At 37.9% G+C, this 24,984-nt stretch overlaps 1 protein-coding gene across 1 annotated transcript in view; it reads right to left on the bottom strand.

Moving 5' to 3' along the window:
• The window catches only part of ppip5k1b (diphosphoinositol pentakisphosphate kinase 1b), a 34,847-nt gene extending 10,354 nt beyond the window's left edge, over positions 1-24,493 (bottom strand). The window contains exons 1-27 of the mRNA XM_053631120.1: positions 24,085-24,493; positions 19,922-20,311; positions 19,131-19,326; positions 18,931-19,021; positions 18,755-18,840; positions 18,228-18,382; positions 18,019-18,120; positions 17,766-17,927; positions 17,563-17,684; positions 16,173-16,274; positions 15,395-15,481; positions 15,236-15,311; positions 13,724-13,833; positions 11,073-11,096; positions 9,829-9,914; positions 9,583-9,708; positions 7,377-7,498; positions 7,063-7,245; positions 6,823-6,964; positions 6,066-6,289; positions 5,847-5,974; positions 4,746-4,860; positions 4,544-4,651; positions 4,338-4,454; positions 4,083-4,220; positions 3,383-3,479; positions 2,060-2,188 (exon numbers count right to left, since the gene is read on the bottom strand). Of these exons, the coding sequence (XP_053487095.1) occupies positions 2,060-2,188; positions 3,383-3,479; positions 4,083-4,220; positions 4,338-4,454; positions 4,544-4,651; positions 4,746-4,860; positions 5,847-5,974; positions 6,066-6,289; positions 6,823-6,964; positions 7,063-7,245; positions 7,377-7,498; positions 9,583-9,708; positions 9,829-9,914; positions 11,073-11,096; positions 13,724-13,833; positions 15,236-15,311; positions 15,395-15,481; positions 16,173-16,274; positions 17,563-17,684; positions 17,766-17,927; positions 18,019-18,120; positions 18,228-18,382; positions 18,755-18,840; positions 18,931-19,021; positions 19,131-19,326; positions 19,922-20,065 (3,172 nt within the window). The 5' untranslated portion in view covers positions 20,066-20,311; positions 24,085-24,493. The remainder of the gene's footprint in view (positions 1-2,059; positions 2,189-3,382; positions 3,480-4,082; positions 4,221-4,337; positions 4,455-4,543; positions 4,652-4,745; positions 4,861-5,846; positions 5,975-6,065; positions 6,290-6,822; positions 6,965-7,062; positions 7,246-7,376; positions 7,499-9,582; positions 9,709-9,828; positions 9,915-11,072; positions 11,097-13,723; positions 13,834-15,235; positions 15,312-15,394; positions 15,482-16,172; positions 16,275-17,562; positions 17,685-17,765; positions 17,928-18,018; positions 18,121-18,227; positions 18,383-18,754; positions 18,841-18,930; positions 19,022-19,130; positions 19,327-19,921; positions 20,312-24,084) is intronic.
• Positions 24,494-24,984: the final 491 nt, after the last annotated feature.

Genomic DNA, 24,984 nt, shown 5'->3' with positions numbered 1-24,984 from the left:
AAATCTGTCTAGTGAAATCATGGAAAGGTTTACTTCATTACCATTAAACCATCAAAATACACCGTCATGGCTGTTTATCAGGTTCACAGACCATATAGGCACAATTGTAGGTCAGGGTTGGTGATATGACAAAAATATCATATCACAGTATTTGAAGACAAATCAATACATGACAATGTACTGTGTATTGACAATACATGATATGCAGCACCATATACAGGTTGGTTTTGTAAACTCCCAGCAAAACATGAGGGTGGCGATTTAAAAAAAGAAAACTTTCAAATGAATTTAGTAATACTTTTATACTATGTCAACAAAAATAAATTAACAGTGTTACACAATTACCGACTGTAGCTTCTCTGCCCTGTTATCTGTCACATGGGACCACCACAGGATCACCACTAAAGGGCTAGAGGTCAATTAGCACAAATCCTGCATGGAAGAACATGAATTTATAACTGTACACTTACAAGGTAGGCCAACAAGATAGGTGTGTCTAATAAAGTGATGTGCCTGATAGACTCTGTCCAGTGATGGGGGAACCAAACAGACACTGCTGAGTCCTTGAGCAAGATCCATAACTCCCAACTAATCCACTGTATCCTCAATTGTCTCAATTGCAACTAGATTTCAGCAGACTTGTCAGCCAAATGAATACATTTCAATATAAAGGTCCTAGGGTGGTCCCGAACTGTTGATGGATGGAGAAGAGAGGGGCTGACACATGAGCTACAGGCAGGAATACACACATACAAATTAACCTGTATAGTAGTCATACCAGATAAATGGAAAACAAGTGAAGGCACAAAGTATGTGTACCTTATAAACTGGCAACTGTCTATGGACTTCGAGTCACTAGGCTACACAACCACATATATTCCAGTCCTCCCCTAATCTAGTAAAAGTAAAAACGGCAAAGTAATAATGATGACAATCATGCAATGCTTGAAAAACAAGCAAAATAGTGTCCTCTGGAGGCGATCACAAATATAGCTGATTTTTAAATCATTTATGTACAAATACAAATATGCATTCACCATTCACTTTAATAGGAACACCTGTATAGGAACACATTTAAGCAGTTATCCAATCAGCCAATCATGTTTCAGCAACACAATGCATAAAGTCATGCGGATTCAAGAGCTTCAGTTAATACTTACATCAAACATCAGAATGAGGAAAGAGTGTGATCTCTGTGACATGGGCTGCTCTGAGTATTTCAGAAACTGACGCTCTCCTGGGATCTCACTTTTTCTTCATTCCGATGTTTGATGTGAGTATTAACTCAAGCTCTTGACCTGTATCTGCATGATTTTATGCATTGTGCTGCTGCCACATAATTGGCTGAATGGATAACTGCATGAATGAGCCAGAGTACAGGGGTTCATATTAAAATGGACAGCGAGTGTATAACTATAATGGGGCTTTCAAAAAGGGCACACATACAAAGGAGACCACAAGCAGAACACTTATCATACTAATATAGACTTGCATTCAGATAAAATAGAAACAAGATAGGCATTATTAAAAACACAATACTTTCTTGTATGTGCATCTATAACGCATACACACACTCAGTAAGCTGACTTGCAAGCACAAATTACGGTGCTAGTTAAAATCTGACATGCTATGCATCAGCCTAGAGGTTTTAGTGACACAAATGAAATCATAAAATCAATATGCCAAGGTGAATTTAAAGTGACCAGCTAGATGGAACAGAGGGTTAGTTAAGAGGTGTAATTTTAGCATTCAGCCAGTCTAAAGAGAATCAACAGTGAAGTAAGGTCAAGGTCAGTGGAAACCAACAGTTGCAAGCTTTAAAAAGAAGCTGGAAATAGACAGAAATCCAAACGGCAGCACAGTTTTTAGCCACGTCTGTGCAAAAACAAAAATCTGTATGGGAGAGATTTTGACAATAGAGTAGCACAGAAATGATTGGGAAGCATTGTTTGTGAAAAGCAATAGAAACAGATCAGTAATACTGCCAAGGAACTGTGTATATTTTTTTGATCAGCTTGCTTTAGTGAAGTCAGAAGGCGCAATTGGACAGAGGACATACCCTCTCTACTGACTCGACTCTGAGGGGACGTGGCTTTTTTGCGCTGGGTTCGGGCCAGCTCTCGAAGGTTAGGGGCACTGGAGGACACCCCCCGGAAGGAGGAACTGAAGAGGCCAGTGAACAAGGAGCCTGCGAGGGGGTGGGAGAGACCATGAGGTGGACAGAGAGGGGTTTAGGTAGGGAAAGGGTTGATGATGGTTAGTTTTCACTAATCAACATGCAGCATCTCTTTTAATGGTTTAATGGTTTTCATGCCCAGAAACAAGCTCACTGGAGACACTTTTTTGCATCGCATCACATTATACCTGATTATGTTAGTTTAGCAGCTAATATAATAATCAAACCACAACCTTTTTCTGTCTGGCACCAAACCTCAGTGTGTGCACAGGATGACACATAAAAACTCTAAACCATTACACACAATGCAAACTGTTCAGTGGAAACTTTAAGTGTGTTTAAACACTGAGTAATGGAAAACTAACTGGTTTCTGGAAGAGCAAAGGGAAACTCAAAGCAGTGTGATGTTTGGGACAGTCCAAATATTTCCCATGAACTGCTATTCACAGACAGGTTGTCAAGTTTATTTTTGCCCTGGTGGCAGAGACGGACCAGATGCAACACGCGCACTGTACAACAAGTCCTGTACAAAGAAATCAAACACTGTTCATGGATTTGATTTTAACTATAGTTATACAGCAAATGCATGTCTCCAGTTTTTAAACACCTTCATATCTAGTGTAAATACAGAAGTACACACCCAACTTTTATTGTTAAGGTTTAACATATGAAGTCCACGTTGATTTTGGACTTCATACTGTACTTCACACTTGGCTTAACTTATCTGCGTGATGGTATGCCCATCATGATGTTATGCATTTCAGGAATAAGTATAACTATAAAGTGGCAATACTATCGTTTGTTCAGCTTTACCTTTAAGCAATAAAAATGTCAATCCATGACATGTACAGTGTAAACATAGTAATTACACAAGTTTCAAGTGGTTCAGTGGTTTGTAACCTGAGACACTGTTTGCATTGTTTTACTCTAGCTTTTTGTTCCCCTGACAGGAATAGGACAGGCCAGTATAGCCCTCACTGTGCTGCCAGCAACTACATTTAGACACAATATGAGCCAAGTATGAACTGACTACTTATGTAAGGGCCTCATAGGTGCTGTGCAGAAAAAGTTAAAGTTTTATTAGTATCCAGGTCATCCACAGGACAGAGAGAGAGAGAGAGAGAGAGAGAAATGTGATCTGATCACTGATGATGCTGATGGAAGGGCATGTGGTAGGCCTGCAAGAAAGTAACACTTGATACATACCAAGGCCACCAGATTTGACCTCACAGGCTTGGCGGGAACATGAAGGAAAGAGACGATAAGCTGCACCACAAGAGGAGTTTGTGGTCTCTGAGAGGACCTGCACACAAAATACACAAGCATATTGTATATGAAGCTAAAACAGGCAATAAGACACTATATGAAAAGCTAATTTTCTTCTACATCTCAAACTTTGACACTTTAAGTAGTAGACATTTTTACAGTATAAAATTGCTAACACTATATTAACATTTAGCATGCTAGCAAGAGTATTGCTACATTAAAAGAAAAGAATATAGGAATATATTTAATTGCTATGAATGAATATACTTAATTGCTAAAAAATAAATGTCAAATCAGCAGCTGAATTGTTATATTGTGCATCACAATACTGAGAACATAGTGTGACATTGCCCAGCCTGTGACATTGTTTATTTCAGACAGACAAAACTGCTAATAAATACCCCCCCTCAGACCTTTAAACATAACACAATAGGAAATTGGCTTTCTCTCCTTCATAGAGGCAGACAGAAAATGTTTTATTTTTTGCTGTTTATGGTTTGCAAGTTGCCTTAGAAGATCATTAGCTACCTTTCTAACATATAACTCCAGAACAGATGGCATATACTGTACAGCTATCTTTTAGAAGGACTGTGCGGGATGTGAGAACACTGCAGCTAGAGGCTGTGTTAAAGAACAGTACCTCCATGGAACCAGTTTTTCGGTTACGAATCAGTGGGGACTTTTTGTGCACGTTGAGGTGCTCAGCAAGAATGGCTCGATCAGGTTCGTCCTGAGACAAATCCTCCAGACTGCCCAGGTTTTCCTGCTTCTCCTGGTTCTGCATTTACATCAGACATTACCTTGAACCCTTTTATTCTTATTCCAAAGCAGTTTAGAAATCTCTCTATGAAAGTTTATCATACTCTTGTGCATATACAGCCACATATACACACACCTCAGAAGAGGCAGGGCGGAACCCAAAGCCCATTGGTGCATTCTCCTCATCACGACAGCTCTTGACCCCGGGACTGAAGTGAAGCTCTACATGGAAACGTTCCTCTGAAGATGGATCCTGCGCACACACACACACACAGACACACAGAGATGAGACCACTGGCATACAGGAACAGAAGATACAATTAAGTGTACAAAGGCTTTTACCTTATTGTTGTCTTCATACAGCATAATGACTATCTGAGTCATGTAGTTGAGTTCAGTTACAGCACTGAGGTAGTCCATGGCCTGCTTCCACTGCTCATCCTTCTCCTCCTATAACACAACAACATGAACGCAAAGATTCATTTTGGATTCAGAGTAAGAGCTTTCTATATGCATTCTGGGTGTTTGTTTGGCTCATACTGACATTAAGAAGGCCTCCATATCGGAAGATGCTGAGCAGGGAATGGACATGACTCTCGCTGGTGAAATAAAGCCGGGTCCGCACATGCCGACCCGGAGACATCACACCCCGCGAATACCTGAACCACCAAAAGGAGATAAAAACACAACCTGATCACTCACAAACGTTCACATCTGTTTAGCAAAAATGTTATCTCAGCAAGTTAAAGCATTTTGAATACAGATTAATTTATGTGGCATTCCTAATAATGAGATTATTATAAAACAAATGTAACATTATTAGGGCTTGTGGCATTTAGTTCTGTATTGTGTTGAGTTTTTTGTTTTTTTTAACTAATCTTACATGATTGAATTTGTTGTTCCATTCCATTCCTTTAAGAAACAAATATACTATGATATATTGCAAATACTTTGCAATATATTTACTAATATGACAAGGTATGTACATTTTCCTCCATTCTATTTTAATAATACTGTCTCATATAAGACACCTTTGGACACACTCGATTAAATATATATTCTTAATGGCCTTAAAGACATTTTAAGAATGGTTGAAACTGGCTTGTAAGAAAAATGGAAGAGTTTAATGACATCCATACATTTATTTCTGAATCAAAATGGATTTTTAAGTGGTTTTAAAATATTTCCCCAAACAATTTGCATTTAGAACTTTTTTGTATGGGTTGGCAGATTATTTTGCTTCTTTCAAGAAATAAATGCTTGAAATAAACAAAGTTATCTGCCGGTAAAATAAAATAATTTTTAAAATATAATTTGTGGAAAAAAAGAAAGATATGAAATAGAAAAAAGTTTAATAATCTTTGTTTATTTTATAGTAATCACATAATAAGAAATCATAATAAGAAATATTAAATATTAGATACACTCATCTATATTGAAGATATTTTTACTCACCAAGATAGAATTTTTTGCATGGACACAAATTACACTTAGTATTATATGAAACTTTCATATACAAGACTCAGGTCAAGACTGCTTCAGTACTTTCTACAGGAGTAACCAATAAACCACAAAATCGCACTGCATTAAGGAGATTAATAAAGTTGTATTATATATTATATTGTAATAAGGTCCAGAGGCTCACAGTGGATGCAGTTTGTTGACAGCCTCATCCTCATGTGTCCTCTGCAGGTCCAGCTGGATTTTCTTAACCAGGGGCAGGCAGTAGGCACTAGCAATGTCCAGCTTCTCCAATTTACTTATCCCATACTCCTGAGGTAGCAAACACATGTGAGCGACAGAAAAAGGGAGGGGGGAATACATACAAGAATCAAAACAAATAAAGATCTCACAGGTGCTCTACCTGAGGAATGATGATGTCAGCGAGCGCACGAGACAGCCGGAAGAGCTCCAGCGTGTTTTCCAGGCCCAGAGAGCTGTTGTGCTGTGTGTCATACTTCACACAGTCATAGATGTCGGGAATTTTGCTGATGTCATAGCGGCCATTCTTCATGCGGAAGTCCCTCTCCAGCTTGGACCAGCGCTGGAGCATGAGCTCCAGAGTCTCACTGTGGTACAGCTGTAGATCTGATATGCAAGGGTTCAATCACATTAGATTAGACCAATTGAATGGTTTATTACAGTAAATGAGAGCATACATTTTTTTATAAACATTTATAATGGTTAAATTTCTTGGATGTATTACATAGATTGGTTGTGGGTTTTTTTTTTTTAATCACAGTGTACAATTCAAAGATTAAAGAAGACAATTTCTCAGTGCTTTATAAAAAAAATATTTGGGAAGTTGTAGAACCTGTGTGCTAAGCTAGCTACCCAAATTAGCTAATGATAGTTATAAACAAAGTATTCTTTGTTGTGATATATTCTTTGTGATATTAAAAAAAAAATGAAAATATGATGATGCAAATCAAGACGAAATTCCCATCCATTCCTATTTGGGAACTAGTTTACTAGCAGTTAACTGGCTAATGTTGGTTTAGTATGTTTTGAGAGGTTTGAACATTTTAATGAAAACGATTGTGCACAAACATTTTCTAGGCCATTTTTTGACGTTTTCTGGGGCTTTAAAGCAATCAAAAACGGATTAGAAGTAGCCATACCTGCAGATTTGGGGTCCTCTAGCCGCTTGCGTATCTGACGTGTGAGGCTCTGAATGAGAGCAAAAACCTTGTCACATGTTTTGACAGGATTTTCTATGATCTTCATGGAGTTGACCAGAGAAGGGCTTTCAGTTGGGGCAAGCTAAAACAAAATGCCACAAAGAAAAAGTCAAAACACCCAAAGGAAACCTTTTAGACCTGTATAAAAGGGAAAGCCAATGTTAGAAAAATATGCTGTACTTTTTGGTAGTCCTCCCCAGTGAAGTCTTGGTCTTTCTGCATGATCTCATGGAGCCGAGCTTTGACACGCTGTTGGCAGTCTGTAAGCGAGTCGCTGTCGCTGTCCAGCAGGCCATTCATGTTAGCACTCTTAACCATCTGCACCAGGATAGGGGTCAACTCACCCTCCAGAGCCAACAGCCCCTGAGAGGAGGGGGGGGGGGGGACAAAAAAAAAACAAAACAAAACAAAACAAAAAGAAACACACACTCCATATGTAGTGAATGTGACATATACAGGCAGACCAAAGCACACAGTTATGTACAGACATATACCTTTGCGAAAGCAGCAGCGGTCATCTGTACCCGGCCCTCGTCTGAAGCATAGATCTTAAGGTCATGGCGGTAGGTGCTGTGTAAACGCAGTAGGCCACAGCCAGGGAAACCAGCATAGTCTCCTGCATGAGGGTAGAGTCTTGTATTTTAGCAAAAGAAGAAACACAACTGAATACCATTCACCAGCTATTTGCAATGTGCTTTTTTGTTGTTTCTGTTTGTCGCTAAAACAGTAATGCATGGATATAAAATGTTATCTCTTAAAAAGGATGATGATAAGCTTGTCTGCAAAATAAGACTAATTCATGCAAAGTTAGGCATGAAAGATAAATGTCTTCATGGCTTTTTTGATATGTGAAGGTTACAAGACAAGACAGACCTGGGATCACATTAAGCACATCACTTAAAGTGTCCATTTTCAACAATAAATAAGATTAAAGGCATCATTATTTCTTTGTGTAGAACAACCAAGGCACACCATACACTCATGTACTTCACACTGTTTAAGAAATTACACAAAGCGTTATTACAGTCATGAAGACCAACATAATGGAGTCTTTTCATGTCTTATGCCACGTTATGAAATCTTCTGCACACACCACAGGCAACACATTGGGCATTAAATGATAATGAGAAGAGCAGCACAGAAAGCCCAATATCATTCCCACACTTGAAAGCCCTTCTTACCACAGTCAGTAGGGGACTCACAGCCCAGGGATATGCGGTTATCTAGTTTATAATTCAAGGCAAGAGAAGAGCAAATCAGCGAGTAACACAGTGTTACTCTCTTTCCAACAGCAGAATATGTCTCAGCAAGAACATGGGAAACAGTGTGGCCATGGTTAGTTCCTGTTTACTCCAAAAATAAATAAAAAGCTATGAACACCTTGGAAAAATACAAAAAAGCATGCCAGGAAATTACAAACATGCACACAACTTTGAGGAAGATGATGTTTTAGCACTATTAATGCAATAATGCAAATGTAAATGAATAAACAAAACAGTAAACAAGAATTACATAAAATCATATTATAATTAAAAGTTATATAAAATCTCAATGTAAATCAAACTTGTTTGTGTGGTGGTGCAAGCTAACGGTTTTCCTGCTTTTGTATAATATATTATTATTATTTCTTGAGTTTACATTATAATTTATGTATATAAATTATAATTAATTTACACATATAATTATGTGTGTATATATATATATATATATATATATATATATATATATATATATATATATATATATATATATATATATATATATATATATATATACACACACACACACAGACACATACATACATACATATATATATATATATATATATATATATATATATATATATATATACATACATACATACATACATACATACATACACACACACACATAATTATATGTGTAAATTAATTATAATTTATATACATAAATTATAATGTAAACTCAAGAAATAATCACGACACCTCAACCAAGTGGTTAAGTCTCAACTATTACTAATTATTCATTTTAATAATTAGGATCATCCAAACAAATAGCTGCTGTAGATATTATAATCACATTTAGAGCTTCACCTTTAAAAAATGGTTTAAAATGTGAACATGCGATCTTCCCAAAGACTACAGTATGTCAATACATTTAGTTTTGCAATCATTTTTTACTGCATTTATTGCATTATTTAGAATACAGTGCTTCACACATCCCATGTCTTGTGACTCCAAAAGCAGTTGTGCATGCATTTTACACTATATCAAAAGTCCAGATGTTAATAAGACAGTACTACTCTGTTACAAAGTCAGAACCACATGACAAAGACACTGAAAGAGTGCATTAGTATTATTAATGACAGAATAATAGAATCAAGCAATGTCTATACTCTATACATTTCAGTGAATTCCTTTACAAAATGTATATTATCTGCTTTTCTGAAACATAATGTACACCGACATTTTCATTAATTTTAATTAATTTTTCATTCATTTTCATTTCATGGCAAAGGGCCATGCTTTATTATCTTCTGGGAAATGCCTTGTGTGCACTTTGTTACTATATCAAAGATAACAGGAAACTTTACTTGTGTCTCAAATAAAGTCATAAAGTAATGAACTAAAGGAATTTATCTGTTTAGATAAAGTCCTCCAGATTAGTCTCTTTGAGTGTATGTGTGTGTGTGTGTGTGTGTGTGTGTGTGTGTGTGTATACCTTGTCCTCCAGGGTACATGCAGCGGAAAGCTCTCCCCAGCTCCTCAGCCTGCACACGACCGGCCGGAGTCAGCTCACCTCCCCATTTTAGCACCAACAGCAAAGAAGGACTTTCCTTCTGAGAGTCTACACACACACACACCACAATTGAAATGTTATACACATATATTTACACACTGTTTAATATAAAGCTGTGTATTAGATCAAGCGTCCAAACGTGTGTCTTTAGTTTAAAAATGTGTTCACCTTCTTCCTCACTTGATGCTTTAGGCTGGCCATTAGGCAGGTAGGTCAGCTGCACTTTGCGATTTATCCCAGAGAAATGGCCGTACCTTAAATAAAGCAAAGGGCAGAACACGGGGTGCAGACACCACTGTCATACTGTCACACAGAACACTCACAGGCCACAGCATGGCTTATCATTTGCTAGCAGAGGCTCAATAGCTGTCATGTTTCTGAAAACATGTGTCAGGTTGACCTTTTCAAAGGGGCTTAGGCCCATTAATATTTTCCATGTATGAAATGCCAGAGCAGGTCATTTTGCCCCATATGCTTTAAAGGGACATAAGAGAACATTGCTGCAACTCCGATGCCACTTTGTCACTACACTGTGTGTGTGGTGGCCTGGGAAAACCCTACACGTGGTGAAATATGCTCATTTTGAACTATATATAGTTCTAAAAACTTTCTTGATTCTTACTCAATAGACTTCTTACTCAATATAATCTCTACAGGAAGATAGTCTATAAAAGTAAAGTTGTGTCAATGTGATTTTCCATCATTTTTAGCTGTTTTAGCCAGAATTCAGCAGAGCAATATCTGTTGGGTTTTCCAGATCGCCACACAAACAATAATACACCATTTTGCCTGTTTACTGTAAAAGAGAGTTTAAAAGATCTGAATGAAACATGGCAGTTTGAACTACAACTGAGAGCCACATGCCAACAAACGGAATACAAAATAAAGAGACAGACATCTGATTAACCCAACATCTGATTATCAGAAGTCAACAGTCTAAAATGCTTTAATACTTGGTTGGGAGTCAGTCTTTAAGCAGAAATCCCAAACTGACATTGAACAAGTTTTAAGGCATTTTACAACAACTGTTTGTCACAGACGTTTCCTGATTTCAAACCAAGCACTTCCCTAAAGGTTACAGTCATACAAGTATTCACTAAAAGTAGCTTTCCCATCAATGTGTTAATTAATCAAAGATACTATGTGATGAATAGCAAGTGTGTTGTTTGGAGTGGGCTGATGAAGCATGAAGGATTAAAGAGGGATTGAGTTTCTTTAGCAATGGAGTCAGTTATTTAGGACATGCCTGAGGTGACATGCATCATAAATGCATAAACGAGTCCTCATTGGGAGAGAATTATTGCAAATGAGGGAACCCGTATTATATCGTTGTTAAAGTATACAAGGCTACAGGTTAATAACTATGAACTCAATGGCCTTCATAAGGATGAATGAACGTCTGGAGTGCATACTGATTATCATTCAGGCTGGATTCCCTTTTGAAGAGAGTGGACAGAAGAGATTGAGGGAGGGGAAGAAAAGAAAAGAGAGGAATGAATAAGAAACTAAGCTCATGGGGGATATAGCACAGTGATCTTTTTCTCATAAATCACAAATTACATTTGGCAATACTTAATATTAAATACTGCATAAAGTAGTTTAGCAACCAAAGGGCCGTATTCAGAGTTACGTGGTTTCAGAATATAGAGTTAGGCACACATCGTTATTCAGACCTTAAACATAACTACAGACTTAAACACTATTCACAAGTTGCACATGATTTGCATACGCTCAGTGGAGTTTACCTAAAACAAAGGCATGCCTTTAGCCTCAGACCAGCACCTCTATCTAACAGTTTGATGTAATCACAATATGCCAGGCTGAAATGTATGTTTTGGGCTGTAAATACACTTAAGAAAATCCATGGAATGCCATTTGAGGTCAGTATTAAATACATAAATATGCTTAAAGATATGAATTATTTATTAATATCATCCCTTTAAGGACTACAAAAAGTTTTTTCCCCCCATTGTAGGACATCAGAATAGGCAACATCTTATATGGGTTCATGTGCACACAAAAAAATAAAGTGCAAAAAAATAGGATTGCTGGATCAAGTGCTAATTCAAAGGAGTGGAAAATAAGAGAGAGTTAAACCAAATTTGCAGTAATTTATGTGATAATTACTACTAGGACTATTCATGCAGCAATATACTGGCAATATACTAATCTCTTGTTAGATTTTACTCAATGTCTTATCTTATTTCATGTCCTCCTTCAGTCTGCATTTTCTATCGCTGATTTCTTTTGCAGTTTAAAAATAAGTGCTTGCGTTTAAAGGAGCCCTATTATGCCCCTTTATACAAGATATAATATAAGTCTCAGGTGTCCCCAGAATGTGTCTGTGAAGTTTCAGCTCAAATTACCCCATGGATCATTTATTATACCCTGCTGTAAATGCCCCTTTTTGGGTGGGAGCAAAAACACGCTATTTTCGTGTGAGTCTCTTTAAATGCAAATGAGCTGCTGCTCCCCACCCCCTTTCCAGAAGAGGGCTCTGTCTTTACAGCTTGTACTTCTTTTCAGCAAATCCTGCTTTGTTTTGACCCTCGTTCACAAAGCAGTCGGGGATAAAACGATTCACATAAATATCCACGAATTTACCTATTTTTTGGGGCATATTTCTTTAAAAAATAAAAACTCTCCACTGCGTCTTCAGTGGCTCTGATGCCGGGAGTACATGAAGACTCTTACAGCCAACAACAGAACACTTACAAAGCTTATGAAGCTGAGACATTCTTCTTATAACGGTAGCTATTCCAGCACGAAGAACATGGTGGACTGTGTGCAGCTCTCTTGGGGGAGGTTCTATGCTAATAGGGCAGAGTCCATCACCAGTTGTGGGTGGGGCCTGTTCCAATGTGACGTCACGTTGGATAGAAAACGCGAACGACTCGTTCTGAGACACTGTTTATGATCTATAGAGAATATTAAAAAAAGAGTGGGTGGATTTCTACCATTATAGGGTGGTTGTGTACACACACTACCGACACACATTTATGTTCAAACACCATGTACAAGTGAATTTTGCACTATAGGTCCCCTTTAAAGGCAGTGGTCTAGATGCTACTGGAAAAACTCATCTCAGACACTTCTACTCAAGAAAAATCTGGCAACCTCAGAGGTGAGAACTACATGGAGGTGATTTGCATAATCTAAATGGCGAGTCCAGAACATGCCTGTGAACGTTCCCACATATGTTTTGGACTTAAGTTGCCAACTGTGAATACAGCCCAAAGATATTACTCCACATCCATTAGGAAATATGCATAAAATGCTTCTGACCAAGACTATACATATAATTTAATATATGTGTGGTGACCTGGGGAAACCTTTCACATGGTAGGAAGGGGATTGTGAACTGAAATAAATATCTCTTTTGCATCTCAGATGAAAAGTGAAAATTGCATGTAAAGATCCAATTGCGACTGTGCCGCAAGAGCACTGTAGATATTTTGTGGGTTGGCATCTGATTATAATCTGAACTGATTAGGCTTATGACCATTTTGCTACAGTATGTAGCTATACAAAAACTGGATCAAATTGTGAAATTCACTGTGTGAGGAAATCACACTTATCTAGCACGGTTTTTGACTTTAGGCAGACTTTAGGCTAATATGACAAATGAAGGGAGATACGGGACGCATGATTAAAAAATAAATAAAAAACACATGATTTCCACTTGATTTCAGTGAAACATATTTATGGTTTCTTAAGGTGGTGGTGTCAAAGTATCATTATAGGGGCAAAAAAAACAATTTAGCTAAAACCTGATTTTTCATCTTTTTTTTTAAAATTGTTTGTCAGAATTCAACTATCACAACAGCTAATGGGGTTTCCCAGACCACCACACATATGGAAATAGAAAATGGTAAATGTAGCATAGTTGAGACATGACAGTTGAAAAGAGACTGGCCAGGGAGGAGAAGAATTGTAAAATAGGGGTGAAGTCACTGGGATGTGTTACTGAAAATGTGCAGCAGCTCAGTGCCATGTGATAGGTTTGGTATGCACTGCTACTATCAATCTCTTAGCCTTAAGTGCTCACTTATGGTGTACTTACATCTCCAGCACAGTCTTTAGCTGTTCCAGTTTAGATTTCTTCTCCTCAATCTCACAGTCATTGTGCTGCCCCAATTCAGCTAGCAGCTGACGGGCAATGTCCAGCACCTCCTGATGACACAAATCAAAGATAGTTTCAATTATGGGTTTTCACCATAGCCTGAAAGTATGACCATACAGAGTAATTTAGAAACAACCATTGCACGATTCAGCATTTGGAGCAATTCATAATTATTCACCATTATAGCATCATGGGACCAGATGCCATGTGCGCACCCACATTCCAGCACTCATTTAGAGGGGCAATTACTAGCATAGCCAATCCACCTACATACCATACACACAGTAACCTGAGCCCAGTATTGAAGCAGGGACCCTGGAGCAGCAAGGCCCCACCAAGCCACCTCAGCTATGTTTGCATTAATATTACATGCTGTGATTGAACCCAACCGTCACATGCAACATTCCAGAGGCCATGTAAAGGTGATCCGAAGGATATAGCTCAATGTCTCAGACTTAAATATGCAGTCAATATTTTGCCTATAATCTGGAGAGTTGATAGATTAAATTGGGCAGTGCTCAATTTTTTTTTTAAAAAGAATTATACAAAATATGTATACATGTAAACCTGAATGGATATTAGGTATTCAACACTAAAGTAGTAGGAACGTACTTAGTTTATATACACAGTATTTCTTGTCACACTTGGGTTGGTTTTCGAAGGCTATAAGCATCTTTCTTTATAGATACAGTAGAAAGATAGATAGATAGATAGATAGATAGATAGATAGAGTATATTATTGATCCCCAAGGGGAAATTTGATGTCACAACAAAGGACAACAGGGAGGAGTAAGACCTAACAGTTCACAAGACTTTAAAAACGCACAATAAACTCACAATATACCACAAATAAGAGAGATTAAAAATATACATATAAATAGCTCTCCAAATAATTTACAGACCAAGATTCCTATACAGATTAACTGTATGAAATATATTACAGGTTGGAAGGCTTAAAACTGGACATTAAACATGTGTGATGAGCAGTTGTGGTAATGTGTGTATAAAAATGTACAGTAATCATAGGTAAAGTCATAAGTAAAGTGGCAGTGCGTGTGTAAGAATGTGCAATGATCCTATGCAAAAATTGTTGTGCAATATGCAGTGTAGTAATTGGGTATGCAAAATGAGTAGACATGTCCATTGTCTCCAAAGTCCACATAACTCCTCAACTTCGCTGTTGACTCAATGTAGAGTCGGATAGCAGTGGGCAAGAATGAGTTCTTGTACCCTTTTTTGTTACAGTGAAGGTGCCGTAACCTACTGGAAAAGAAGCTCCACTGTTTGGCCAGTATGGCATGGAGGGGGTGTTTGCTATTATCCACGATCCGCTCAATTTTTATGTCTAGAAAAATCAAATAGCTTGCAATTTGCATACAATGTCAGTGATTATGTTAAATCCAGAACAGTCCCTCTACTTTCCAGCCCTCTTTGTTTAACATTTATACCCACCTGGAGCTGTTTTGGTGTCTTTAGTTTGAGTTTGCCTGTCTTGTAACCACCATATTCTTCAAACAGATCAAAGAACCTGAGAGAAAGGCGCATACTTTAGGTACATAATACCATAGCTGACAGCTCAGTCATGAAATGAGATGCACAAATGGAACTTACAAAGCATTCCTCACTTCCATCTTCATCTTTTGTTTGGGTGTGCGATCTCCATGGCGGATCACAGCGATCACACAACGGAGCTCCATCCTGGAAGAGGCCAAAAGGATGGATATAAGAATTTTACTGTTTGGCATTTATAATGTGCACTTGTGTGACTAACATGCCCAATACTGCAACATGCAGTAAGTACAATTTGGGTAGAATTTCAGTTATGGGCAAAACAACTTTTATGCACGTTTTTTTCCTTCAGCAAGATTTTTCAGGTTCAAGGTTGCTCTGTTTAGGAGAAAATATGATGCTAAATTCTAACTACAACACATTATCAAATTTCTAGCCAAGTAAAAAACAGGACAGTGTATGCTATTATAGTAAAATCAACAACAGAGCATCATTTAATAGTTACAATTAATATTGTGGAATGTGTAAACTTACTGACTATTACAAAGTGCTGACACCCAAAACTCCTCCATAAATGTCAACAATGATATGTTTTTCTTTGTTAAATAACATTTTCTAATCTGTTTATTATTAGACTTTGATTATGTGGATCAGTGGCTACACAAATCCCTGTGGATTAGATGTCACTATAGAAACAATAACGTGTTACAATGAGTGATTTATATAAACTTTTGATTTGATACAGCCAACGCTGCTTTTAAAGAAAATTAGTCAACCACTTCTTTGGATTCGAGAACTCAACAGTGTCTTCACTAACATGGTTTTACTAACGCACAGGAGACGCAAGGTAAAATGGATAAATGTACTGAATAGTACACACATGGTTCCTGAGGTAGTAGGGACTATAGGGATGTCCTCTGCTTCCATGGGGATGGACCAGGGGATGTGGAATTGAGGAGCCAGTTCCCGCATCACCATGTTCCTGTGGGAGGGATTTCAGTGTGACACCAGTACATTAAAATTGTATTCAAGCATGATAAAATTTAACATGATGTTAAGATGAGATGTGGTGAAAGTTAATATGTGATAGGGCTGCACGATTATTGCCAAAATGATAATCCCGATTATTTTGATCAATATTGAGATCTCGATTATTTATCACGATTAATCATTGATTTTAGTGACAACATAATGCAAGACAATTTCTTTAATAATAATTACAAAAATTTAGGAGCACAGTTGAAGTTGTTGTTTTTTTTTTTTTTTTTTTTTTAAAGAGATGTACATTAATGTTACCAACAATATAATGCACAAGTAGGCATGAGAAAACTTGAGCTGGTAAATTATGACAGAATTTAGGAACATAGTGTGAGCCATGAAGCCATTACTAATTAATTTACCTTGTGATAAACTAAATTTAATATTTTCAGTTAATTTTACAGACTGTATGCAAAAAACAACCGTTAACCTGTTCCACCTTGTAAACAAATACAATAAACATTGGGTCTACATGAGCAGGTGAAATTTCAGGTCATTTTGCGGGATCATTAATACATGGCAGTTTGTGAGATTGGGAAGTTGAGAGAAGCAGATGATGTTCAGTGTTACTCTTGTCATCATAATGGCTTCTCTGCAGTATTTAAACACTTGTTCGGTTGACTGAGGTGAGGAAAAGCAGTGTGAAAGTAACTGTTGCACGGTGTAGATGCATTTTGGACTTCCTATAGTTTTTATTCCGATTATATTATACAACTCCGAACAGGTCACTTGCACCGGTGCGAATAAATATTTATTCACAGTCGCACAAAGTACTTTTCAGTTGCAAACGTGAGTGAAATGGTTGCACTGTAGAGCCCTTAGTTTATCTGCAAAGTTTTTTCCTGTTCCTGTTCGGCGTGATGATGTTTAATGTCCCTGACAACCTCTGTAGTGTCATTTAGCATCATGTTAGTGTCATGATTTCCCCTCGCGCAAGCGCTGGAGCTTGCAGTGAAACTGGCAACTCGAGCGCTAAAATGCTAAACACGTTTCTGGGTTTTAGCATTACAAAATGACGTCATCCCTGCACCACTCTATGGTGATTGGCTGCAAATTTAGGAAGCGCTTGATTTGATCTGTAGTGGAGTTTTCTATCGATCATGTTCCTTTAATCGTGGGCAGTCAAAATCGTAACCGCGATCAATAGTCGATTAATTGTGCAGCCCTAATATGTGATAAATAAATAAACAAATCATATACAACATCTGATTAAAAAAAAAAGCCTCACCTACCCCAGGACTTTGGCACAGTCATCATAGTATTTCATGGAGTTCTTTACAAAGCTAAATCCATTTACATCACAAACAAAGGAGTGGCCATTTGCTCGGAGGAGGTCAAAACCGCATACGGTTTGCTGCAGTGAGCAGATATCAGTGTCACTCGACTCCAAACTTCCATGGTGGACATAAAATAGTGTTGGTATACAACAACATACCTTGAATGCCATACACACTTTGCGAGCCACAAGTTTCTCCATGGCAGTTAGCATTACTGGGTATCGAATTTCCTTCCCCTCGCTGTCTCTCTCCACCTTCCCATCCAAGGCAGGGGACTTACGAGCTTCTGCATGGGCATAGTCAGGTCCTACTGTGTACACCTTTTATGCAACCAGAGACAAAAATACTTAACTTTTTAACCTTCTATTTAGTCAAACAAGCAGCAACAAATATACATAAAGTTAGACATGCCTTCACATCTGTACCATCTGTAGGCATGAACTCCTCATAAATGTAAGACCCAGTCTTACGAACAGTGCTCTCAGGGGAATAAACACTGCTGCGGCTCCCAATCTAAAACATATAACACAGTGAAAGAATTCTCCCTGGGGAAGAGGTAATAGAAACAAACACATTCCAAATACTCCTGACGTAAAGAGGATAGATAGACAGTACGGCACCTTCCTGAAAAGCCGCTGGCTGCCTCCCCCGGCTGAAGTCGGATAATAGATATACACGTTGTGGTCCTCTGCAGAGACAGGCTTCTCCACAAAAGGCTTATGAAACACTTCCCCATTCACCTCGACATGGTCCTCTCCTTCTACCAGGTTACATTCTGACACACACACATAATACACTCAATTATTATTATTATTATTATTATTATTAATTAATGAGCCTTGGGCCCCCATGACCACTTTTGGTAAAGTCGCACAGATCCTTAAACCTGCGCATTTTTCCTGCTTCCAACACATCAACTTCGAGAACTGACTGTTCATGTACTGCCTAATATATCCCTTGACAGTTGCCATTGTAACGAGATAACATTATTCACCTCACCGGTCAGTGGTTTTAATGTAATGGCTGATTGGTATATATTCATAGTGTTATATGTCATTATGTATGTGGGAAAACAAACACAAATCACATGCATTTGAGAGCCAGAAAGTGAAGATATCTTCATGTACTTTGGATACATTGCATTTACCTTCTGGTCTGTCAGGGTCCCGGTTCAATACAGCATAACGTGGCAGGTCAATGCCCTCCTCCTTTAGAATGCGGTAAACCTCTCTCCTAAAACCACCAATATTCAGCGGTCAGAAGGCTATTTCAAAATTTATGTATAGCATGCCATTAGGCCTCTGGAGATTTAGACAGATCTACCTGTCCTGAATGAAATACTGCATGTTGAGATCATTGATGAGAAGAGGGTTCCTTAATTTGGCATAACTCACTGCTTTGTCCAGGGGAAATCCTTCACATCAATGAAAAAAAGCAACAATGAATTACAGCAACAGGATTATTATTAATTAAGTATTAATATTAATTGGTATGTACTCAAATGTAGTGTGTGTGTGTTCTACCTTTGGAGTGAAAGGAGATGAGGCAGTCACACAGAGGCCAATTCTCCACTGGTTCATGGAGTATGACGTCCTCAAGGAAGATGACCACAGTGATGTACTCAAACTTACAAAGGCGCTCCATGATCTGGGTCATAGCCTTGGAGTTGGACTTCTTCATCATGGAGCAGATTCCTACCACAATCTGACGCTCTGAAGCCTGAGGTCAGTGGGTGAAAACATGGCGTTAGATAGTATCGCAATATTTGATGGTAAATCAAGTTCTGCAAAGATTTGCTCAATTGCAAAGGAATAGTGAGTGAGCCGAGCGTACAATATTGTCACTGCTTTCATTGTACTATGGTAAAGTTATCAAGCTTTTTTCCCCTCCAACTATTTATGTGTATTGATTTTAAATAACCACTTAATGTAAAGATTTGGTAGTATAGTGGTAGTATATAGGGCTGAGCAATATGATTGGATAGTAAAATTTTGTATTAAATATTTTAAAATTCTATATTTTACAGATTTTTATTTCCCCCCTAATTTTCAGTGTAAAATGATTCATGTTTATAGACATTAAATAAAACTTTTCCACAGCTTTTTTTTTTTTTTTTTTTTAAACACTAGTATTTTGCTGGAAATTTCATAGATAATCTATATATTGTAATACTTATCATGTAGAAATATCTCTATAAATTGTGATATATTTGTCATATCCCCCATCCCTAGTTGTATACTGCGTACTACTTCCTTCCCAAAGCTACACTTCTCTCCTGACCACATCTTAAGTTGAGTAACTGTAATGTTTTTACCAGATCGTCATCCTCCTCCTCTTCATCATAAGGTTCTGAAACGTTCATGTTTCCACACTCCAGTTCTTCACACACATGGTCCTCAAAACCTACCAGGAAACGGGGAACCTCTCTATAGACTTCCTCCTCCTGTCCTTCAGACATTGATATGCCATGCACGTGTCAGCCAAATACTCCAAGCTCCATTGTACCATCACGTGCCATCAATCACCATCAGGAATGAGATCTGTCGTCCAAATAGTCAGAGTACAGAAGAGGAACTTTTGTTTCTTCTCAGCAGGTGATTTTAAGAGTTTTCTGCACTGATCGTTGATCTCTTTCGAGGGTCATCTTTCCGTTCAGTGCTCAGAAAAATGTGAGTATATTACAGATAGTGTGCAAACTGGCATTCTGCAATAAAGGAAAAATAAAAAGTGAGCCAAAGTGATTAGTATTAGTAATAAAAAGTATAGGTTGTTGAAAGTATAGGTTGTCCGAGCACAACCAGGCCTCTTTCTACTGTCATGTGCCTTGTCCACCAGTGTGCTGATGACATTGGAAAAGGCATCATGCATAATCTGAGATATGCGCTGACACTCTGCTGTATGCGGTATCGTGTTTCAGCATCCATACAGATAGTGCATGCTATTACGCAAACACTAGTTTGTAGTTAGTAAAATAAAAACACAAGCAAACTATTAGGAAAAGCAACCAAAACTAGTGCAACTCAAACACCCTCTGTGAAGCAAATTGGGGGAGGGAAAAAGATAAAATGATTCAAATGGCTCTGGTTCCCAAACATAACTCATCACCCTGTGTAGGGTGATAACAGGCAATATTAACCTGAGATGTAGCTGTTCTAAGGTAGCTAGTGCCCTACAACACTAACACACTTAAAGATTCATAAATAGACCCAGTCATAAATAAACTGAGAAGGCTAACCAACATCCATAAAGAAACCAGAGCACCTTCCAAAGTCATTTAAAGTGTCCATCAAAACTCACATGTGACTGATTTCCCTTGGGCTCTCCAACAAAGCTGCATATCGCTGTGACTGCAGGATGTGGAGCTGATTGGTGAAGGCTGGCTTTTTACAACAGTATATGAAACTCACCACAACCCATTACTTATCAACATGGCTTTATTACTGGAACTGCTATCTTACACCTCTGTTTACATTGGAAAGCGACTTGATTTTACATGCTCACTCAGCTGTCACACACCTAAACTTTCACAGTGTCTACTGATATACAGAACTTAACTCTGCTAAATCATGCCAAAACATCTTGGCCTTTTCATAATGTGGCGTTTGTACTACTATACTGAATAATGTGTTTTTAAATGGTTTATGCAACATACACAAGTGCCTATTGTAAATAAAACCTCGGCCTTGGATGGACTCTCAGTATGAATAACTAGAAAATAGAAGAAAAAAAAAGTAAATACATTAAATCAAAAGATAGCCTTCTTGTTGTGTACACTCAGAACAGTCCTGCCCTTTCTGAGTTTACTGAGCTGGCAGTGTCTGGTCAGTGTTGCATAATAACCAAAAGCAAACATCTCAGAGTAACTAAGTAGCCATTTATGCCATGCTCAACACATATTGTGTTTGTTATTTTCAGTAATTTTCCAACCTTACATAGACCCACCTTTTTTTCTAAGGAAAAAGAAATCCCATGACAGCATGTAATTGTTCTCCAATCTTTATAAATTAGACAATCCCAAGCTTTGCCTGCAAGCCTTTTTCTGGCAGATTAGCAGCCAGTTTAACCGCATGCCATAGACTATAGTGCTGCCATAGTCTTGAGCACAAAGCAACCTGCCAATCATAGCCAAACACCCTGGCCACTGAGATCATATCCTGCAAAACACCTATTATCATTAGGAATATTGCCAGTGCATCAACAACTATGAAATCATACACAGCGGCTTCAATAAAACAAGTGGAGAGTAACAACGAACACTGGTAATTAGTAATTTGGGATTAGGAAACAACAAATAATAAGTTTCTCTGGTAGCTGTTAAAAATGAAACAGGCACTGGTTAAACTGTGAATATTGTTCAAGGACAATGATGGGCTTTGTTTGAAGGGGCTTAGGTAGTTAGATAGCCAGACTAATGCATAGCACAGTTAACACAACATAGTGTAATCAAATAGTAAGACAAAACATCACTCAGATTTACTCTTTGATTAACGCTGGAAATCTTTCATTGGCTAACACTGACTATGATCCATGACTACATGTCTTGTTGTAATGTTCCTTTCACCACTATAGTGTTCTGCACCAAACACTCCACTGTAGCATCAGTAAAAAAACATCAACACACATTTCCACAAAAAAACTTTCACAATATTTACAATATGTTTTAACTGAGGTGATGTACTCCCATTGAAATCGTGGAAGTTAAACAGCTTCTGAAAATGCATCCTTCACCTCTCTCAGGATATTTATCCACCAAACCACCAAATGTCACCGAACTTCCTTTGAACAATTTTTAAAAAAAAAATATAGAGTACAAAATATCTGATTAAGTTAATAAAGACAATAAAACACTGAGCAGTCCTGTTTGAGGAAATATGTCGTCTCTGCAGCACACTGAAGGCTTGTATTGTTTTCTACTGCTTTTCCAACAGGCCTTTAGCACTGTGGTACTGTCTTACTATCCCTAGTCATATAAAAATATCTACCAAGTCATCTTATAACGTGGGACCTCTGAATTTATTATTAATTACTTGTCAATGTTAAGTGAAGGCCTATATTTAAGTAAAAGAAATTATTATTTCTGGGGAAAATGCTACAGTTCTTTCAAAAGATGGGGGAGACCACCAGTTGCTTTACAGCTAAAAATAGTTACATTTAGGTCTTTATTTTTGCTATATTGTAGCAAATTATGTAGTGGCGCTGTAAAGGGACTGGATTCCAAGAGCTCAGGGAAGTCAGGGTGCTCACGAGGACCCTAGGAAACAAAAATTGGCTAGGGTGAAGGGCCTAAATTGTAAATTGGATTAAGAATTGCATCTCAGTTTCACAGTTAGTCACATGTATGATCAGAGGGTTACCTCTGCTGACTTCAAAATACTGATTTAAAAAAATATATATTTAAGGATTATTATTATTATTATTATTATTATTATTATTATTATTATTATGTGCCTTATCAAGTTCCTTATTCCAGTGCTTCGCTTCCCTTATGTGTCTGACTTTGTCTCCCCCAAAATATAAACCCCTTCCTGACTTTTATGGAAAAGTTATTCTCAGAAATATATTTCTAAGAAAGAGGTCATCTTTTTGATTATATATACACAATATATAAAGATTTTTTTTTTTGCTTGGCTTGTGTGGTTTGAAATGGTCGATTAACAGAGTGAGTCTGTGAAACCGTGACATTTTTTTAGGTCATCATACCATGAAAAACTTAAAACCGTAACACCTCTAGCCACAAATTATAAATCTGTTATCTTTTGTAAACGTGCTAGCATATAAATGAGCTACTCTGCTCACTACAGAGCAGGTATACAGCAGTTACCCACCCGCCCGCCTCTAAAACGCTACCTTAAACAGTCCGGACTGGGCCGAATCGCCACTGACCTCCTCCTCCCTATGGGAGCGCACTACATAGGGTGTGAAATAATGGTTCCTGTACCCTATCTAGTGCACTATAGATTGCATACGGCGCCATTTGACTCATCCAAAGTTTCTGTCGTCTTTCTATCTGAATGAAGCCCAGTGATGATATGATTATGATTTAATATTATAACCTCAAATAACATTTAAGTCATATTTCCCTCCATGTTTTTATCTCTCTCTCTTTCTTTCCAGATAGCAATATTTCCATGTTTAGGGAAAATTAAACACAGCTTGCACATCAGCTTCAAGGACGATTTCTGTCCTGCTGCTAAAACAGAGAGGAAGTTGCTTCATGGAAAAACTGTGAACAATTTCTGTATACTAAACAAACTAAGAAATAACGAATGAACAGTGGGGAAACTGCTTGCCTATAGAGAATGACAACTTTATCATCTACTATTTCATGACACAAGAAATCAAATCCACTCAACTTTATTGCCAAATCTGTGTGATCTATGGAAATCATTTTAGTTCCACTTCAAAAAGTCACCAGGACATCAGAGACAAGAATAAGATGAGCACAGCAAGAAGTTATCGAGAGTCTAATATACTCACTTGTTGAAAAAGGGGCTTGTTTTGATGACAGCGACAAGTTCCTCGTCTGTTAGCAAATGTAAAGCAAACCAACCAACTTCAGAAAGGAGGGGAAAAAACACCACACGGTCTGACTTATGACTAGAACCAAAAACGCACACTACCCTACTAAATAGTACTAATACGGCTTAGTACGGTATTGTGTGTTCACGGACGTAGCCTACTTCTTTAGTTTGAGGTAGACATGTGAGTGAGTACAGACTTTCACTATCAGACTAAATGACTGCCACCTACAGCACTGGCGATAAAGGTAAGTTCACTTCAAACAGCCGTCCACAAAAATGTATGCGAAATGATAAACACAATTCCTTCTATTAGTATAATTTTCTGTATTTTGTAATGTTTACAGAGCAGTAGTCTGATTAGTAGTTAGTCACTTACATCAAAGTAGGTATTACTCAAAGTCCGGATATTACGCAATACACCTCTCTCTCTCTCTCTCTCTCTCTCTCTCTCTCTCTCTCACTCACTCATTCTCTCTCTCTTTCTCTCAGCCCATATGATTGTGTAAAATTGCCTAAGGCAGCGGTGGATTCACTGAAGTGTACTTCCTTTTTCTTAAAGCCCTAAGGGTGCAGCAGAGGGCTCCATTTGCACGATATATCATATGGCCTTGGCAACCTTGCATCTCAGTCCTCTACCACCCAATGTGTATTCCCACCTCATGCCCGGTATCCCTGGGATAGGCTCCAGATCCACTGCTGACCACAGTAACATGGTTAATAATGAAGATAAATGAATCTTTATCCTGTAGGTGTCTTCCTGCAAGTATATATCGACCTATAATCCTTCCTGTTACTGAAAAGTCAAATGTTCTTGTAATGATAATTACATAAGAGGCCAATGAATTTTGAAGAGTTG

This window comes from Ictalurus furcatus, chromosome 8, assembly GCF_023375685.1.
Source record: "Ictalurus furcatus strain D&B chromosome 8, Billie_1.0, whole genome shotgun sequence".
In the NCBI taxonomy this organism is placed as follows: domain Eukaryota; kingdom Metazoa; phylum Chordata; class Actinopteri; order Siluriformes; family Ictaluridae; genus Ictalurus; species Ictalurus furcatus.
This window is presented reverse-complemented; position numbering and strand designations above follow the sequence as displayed.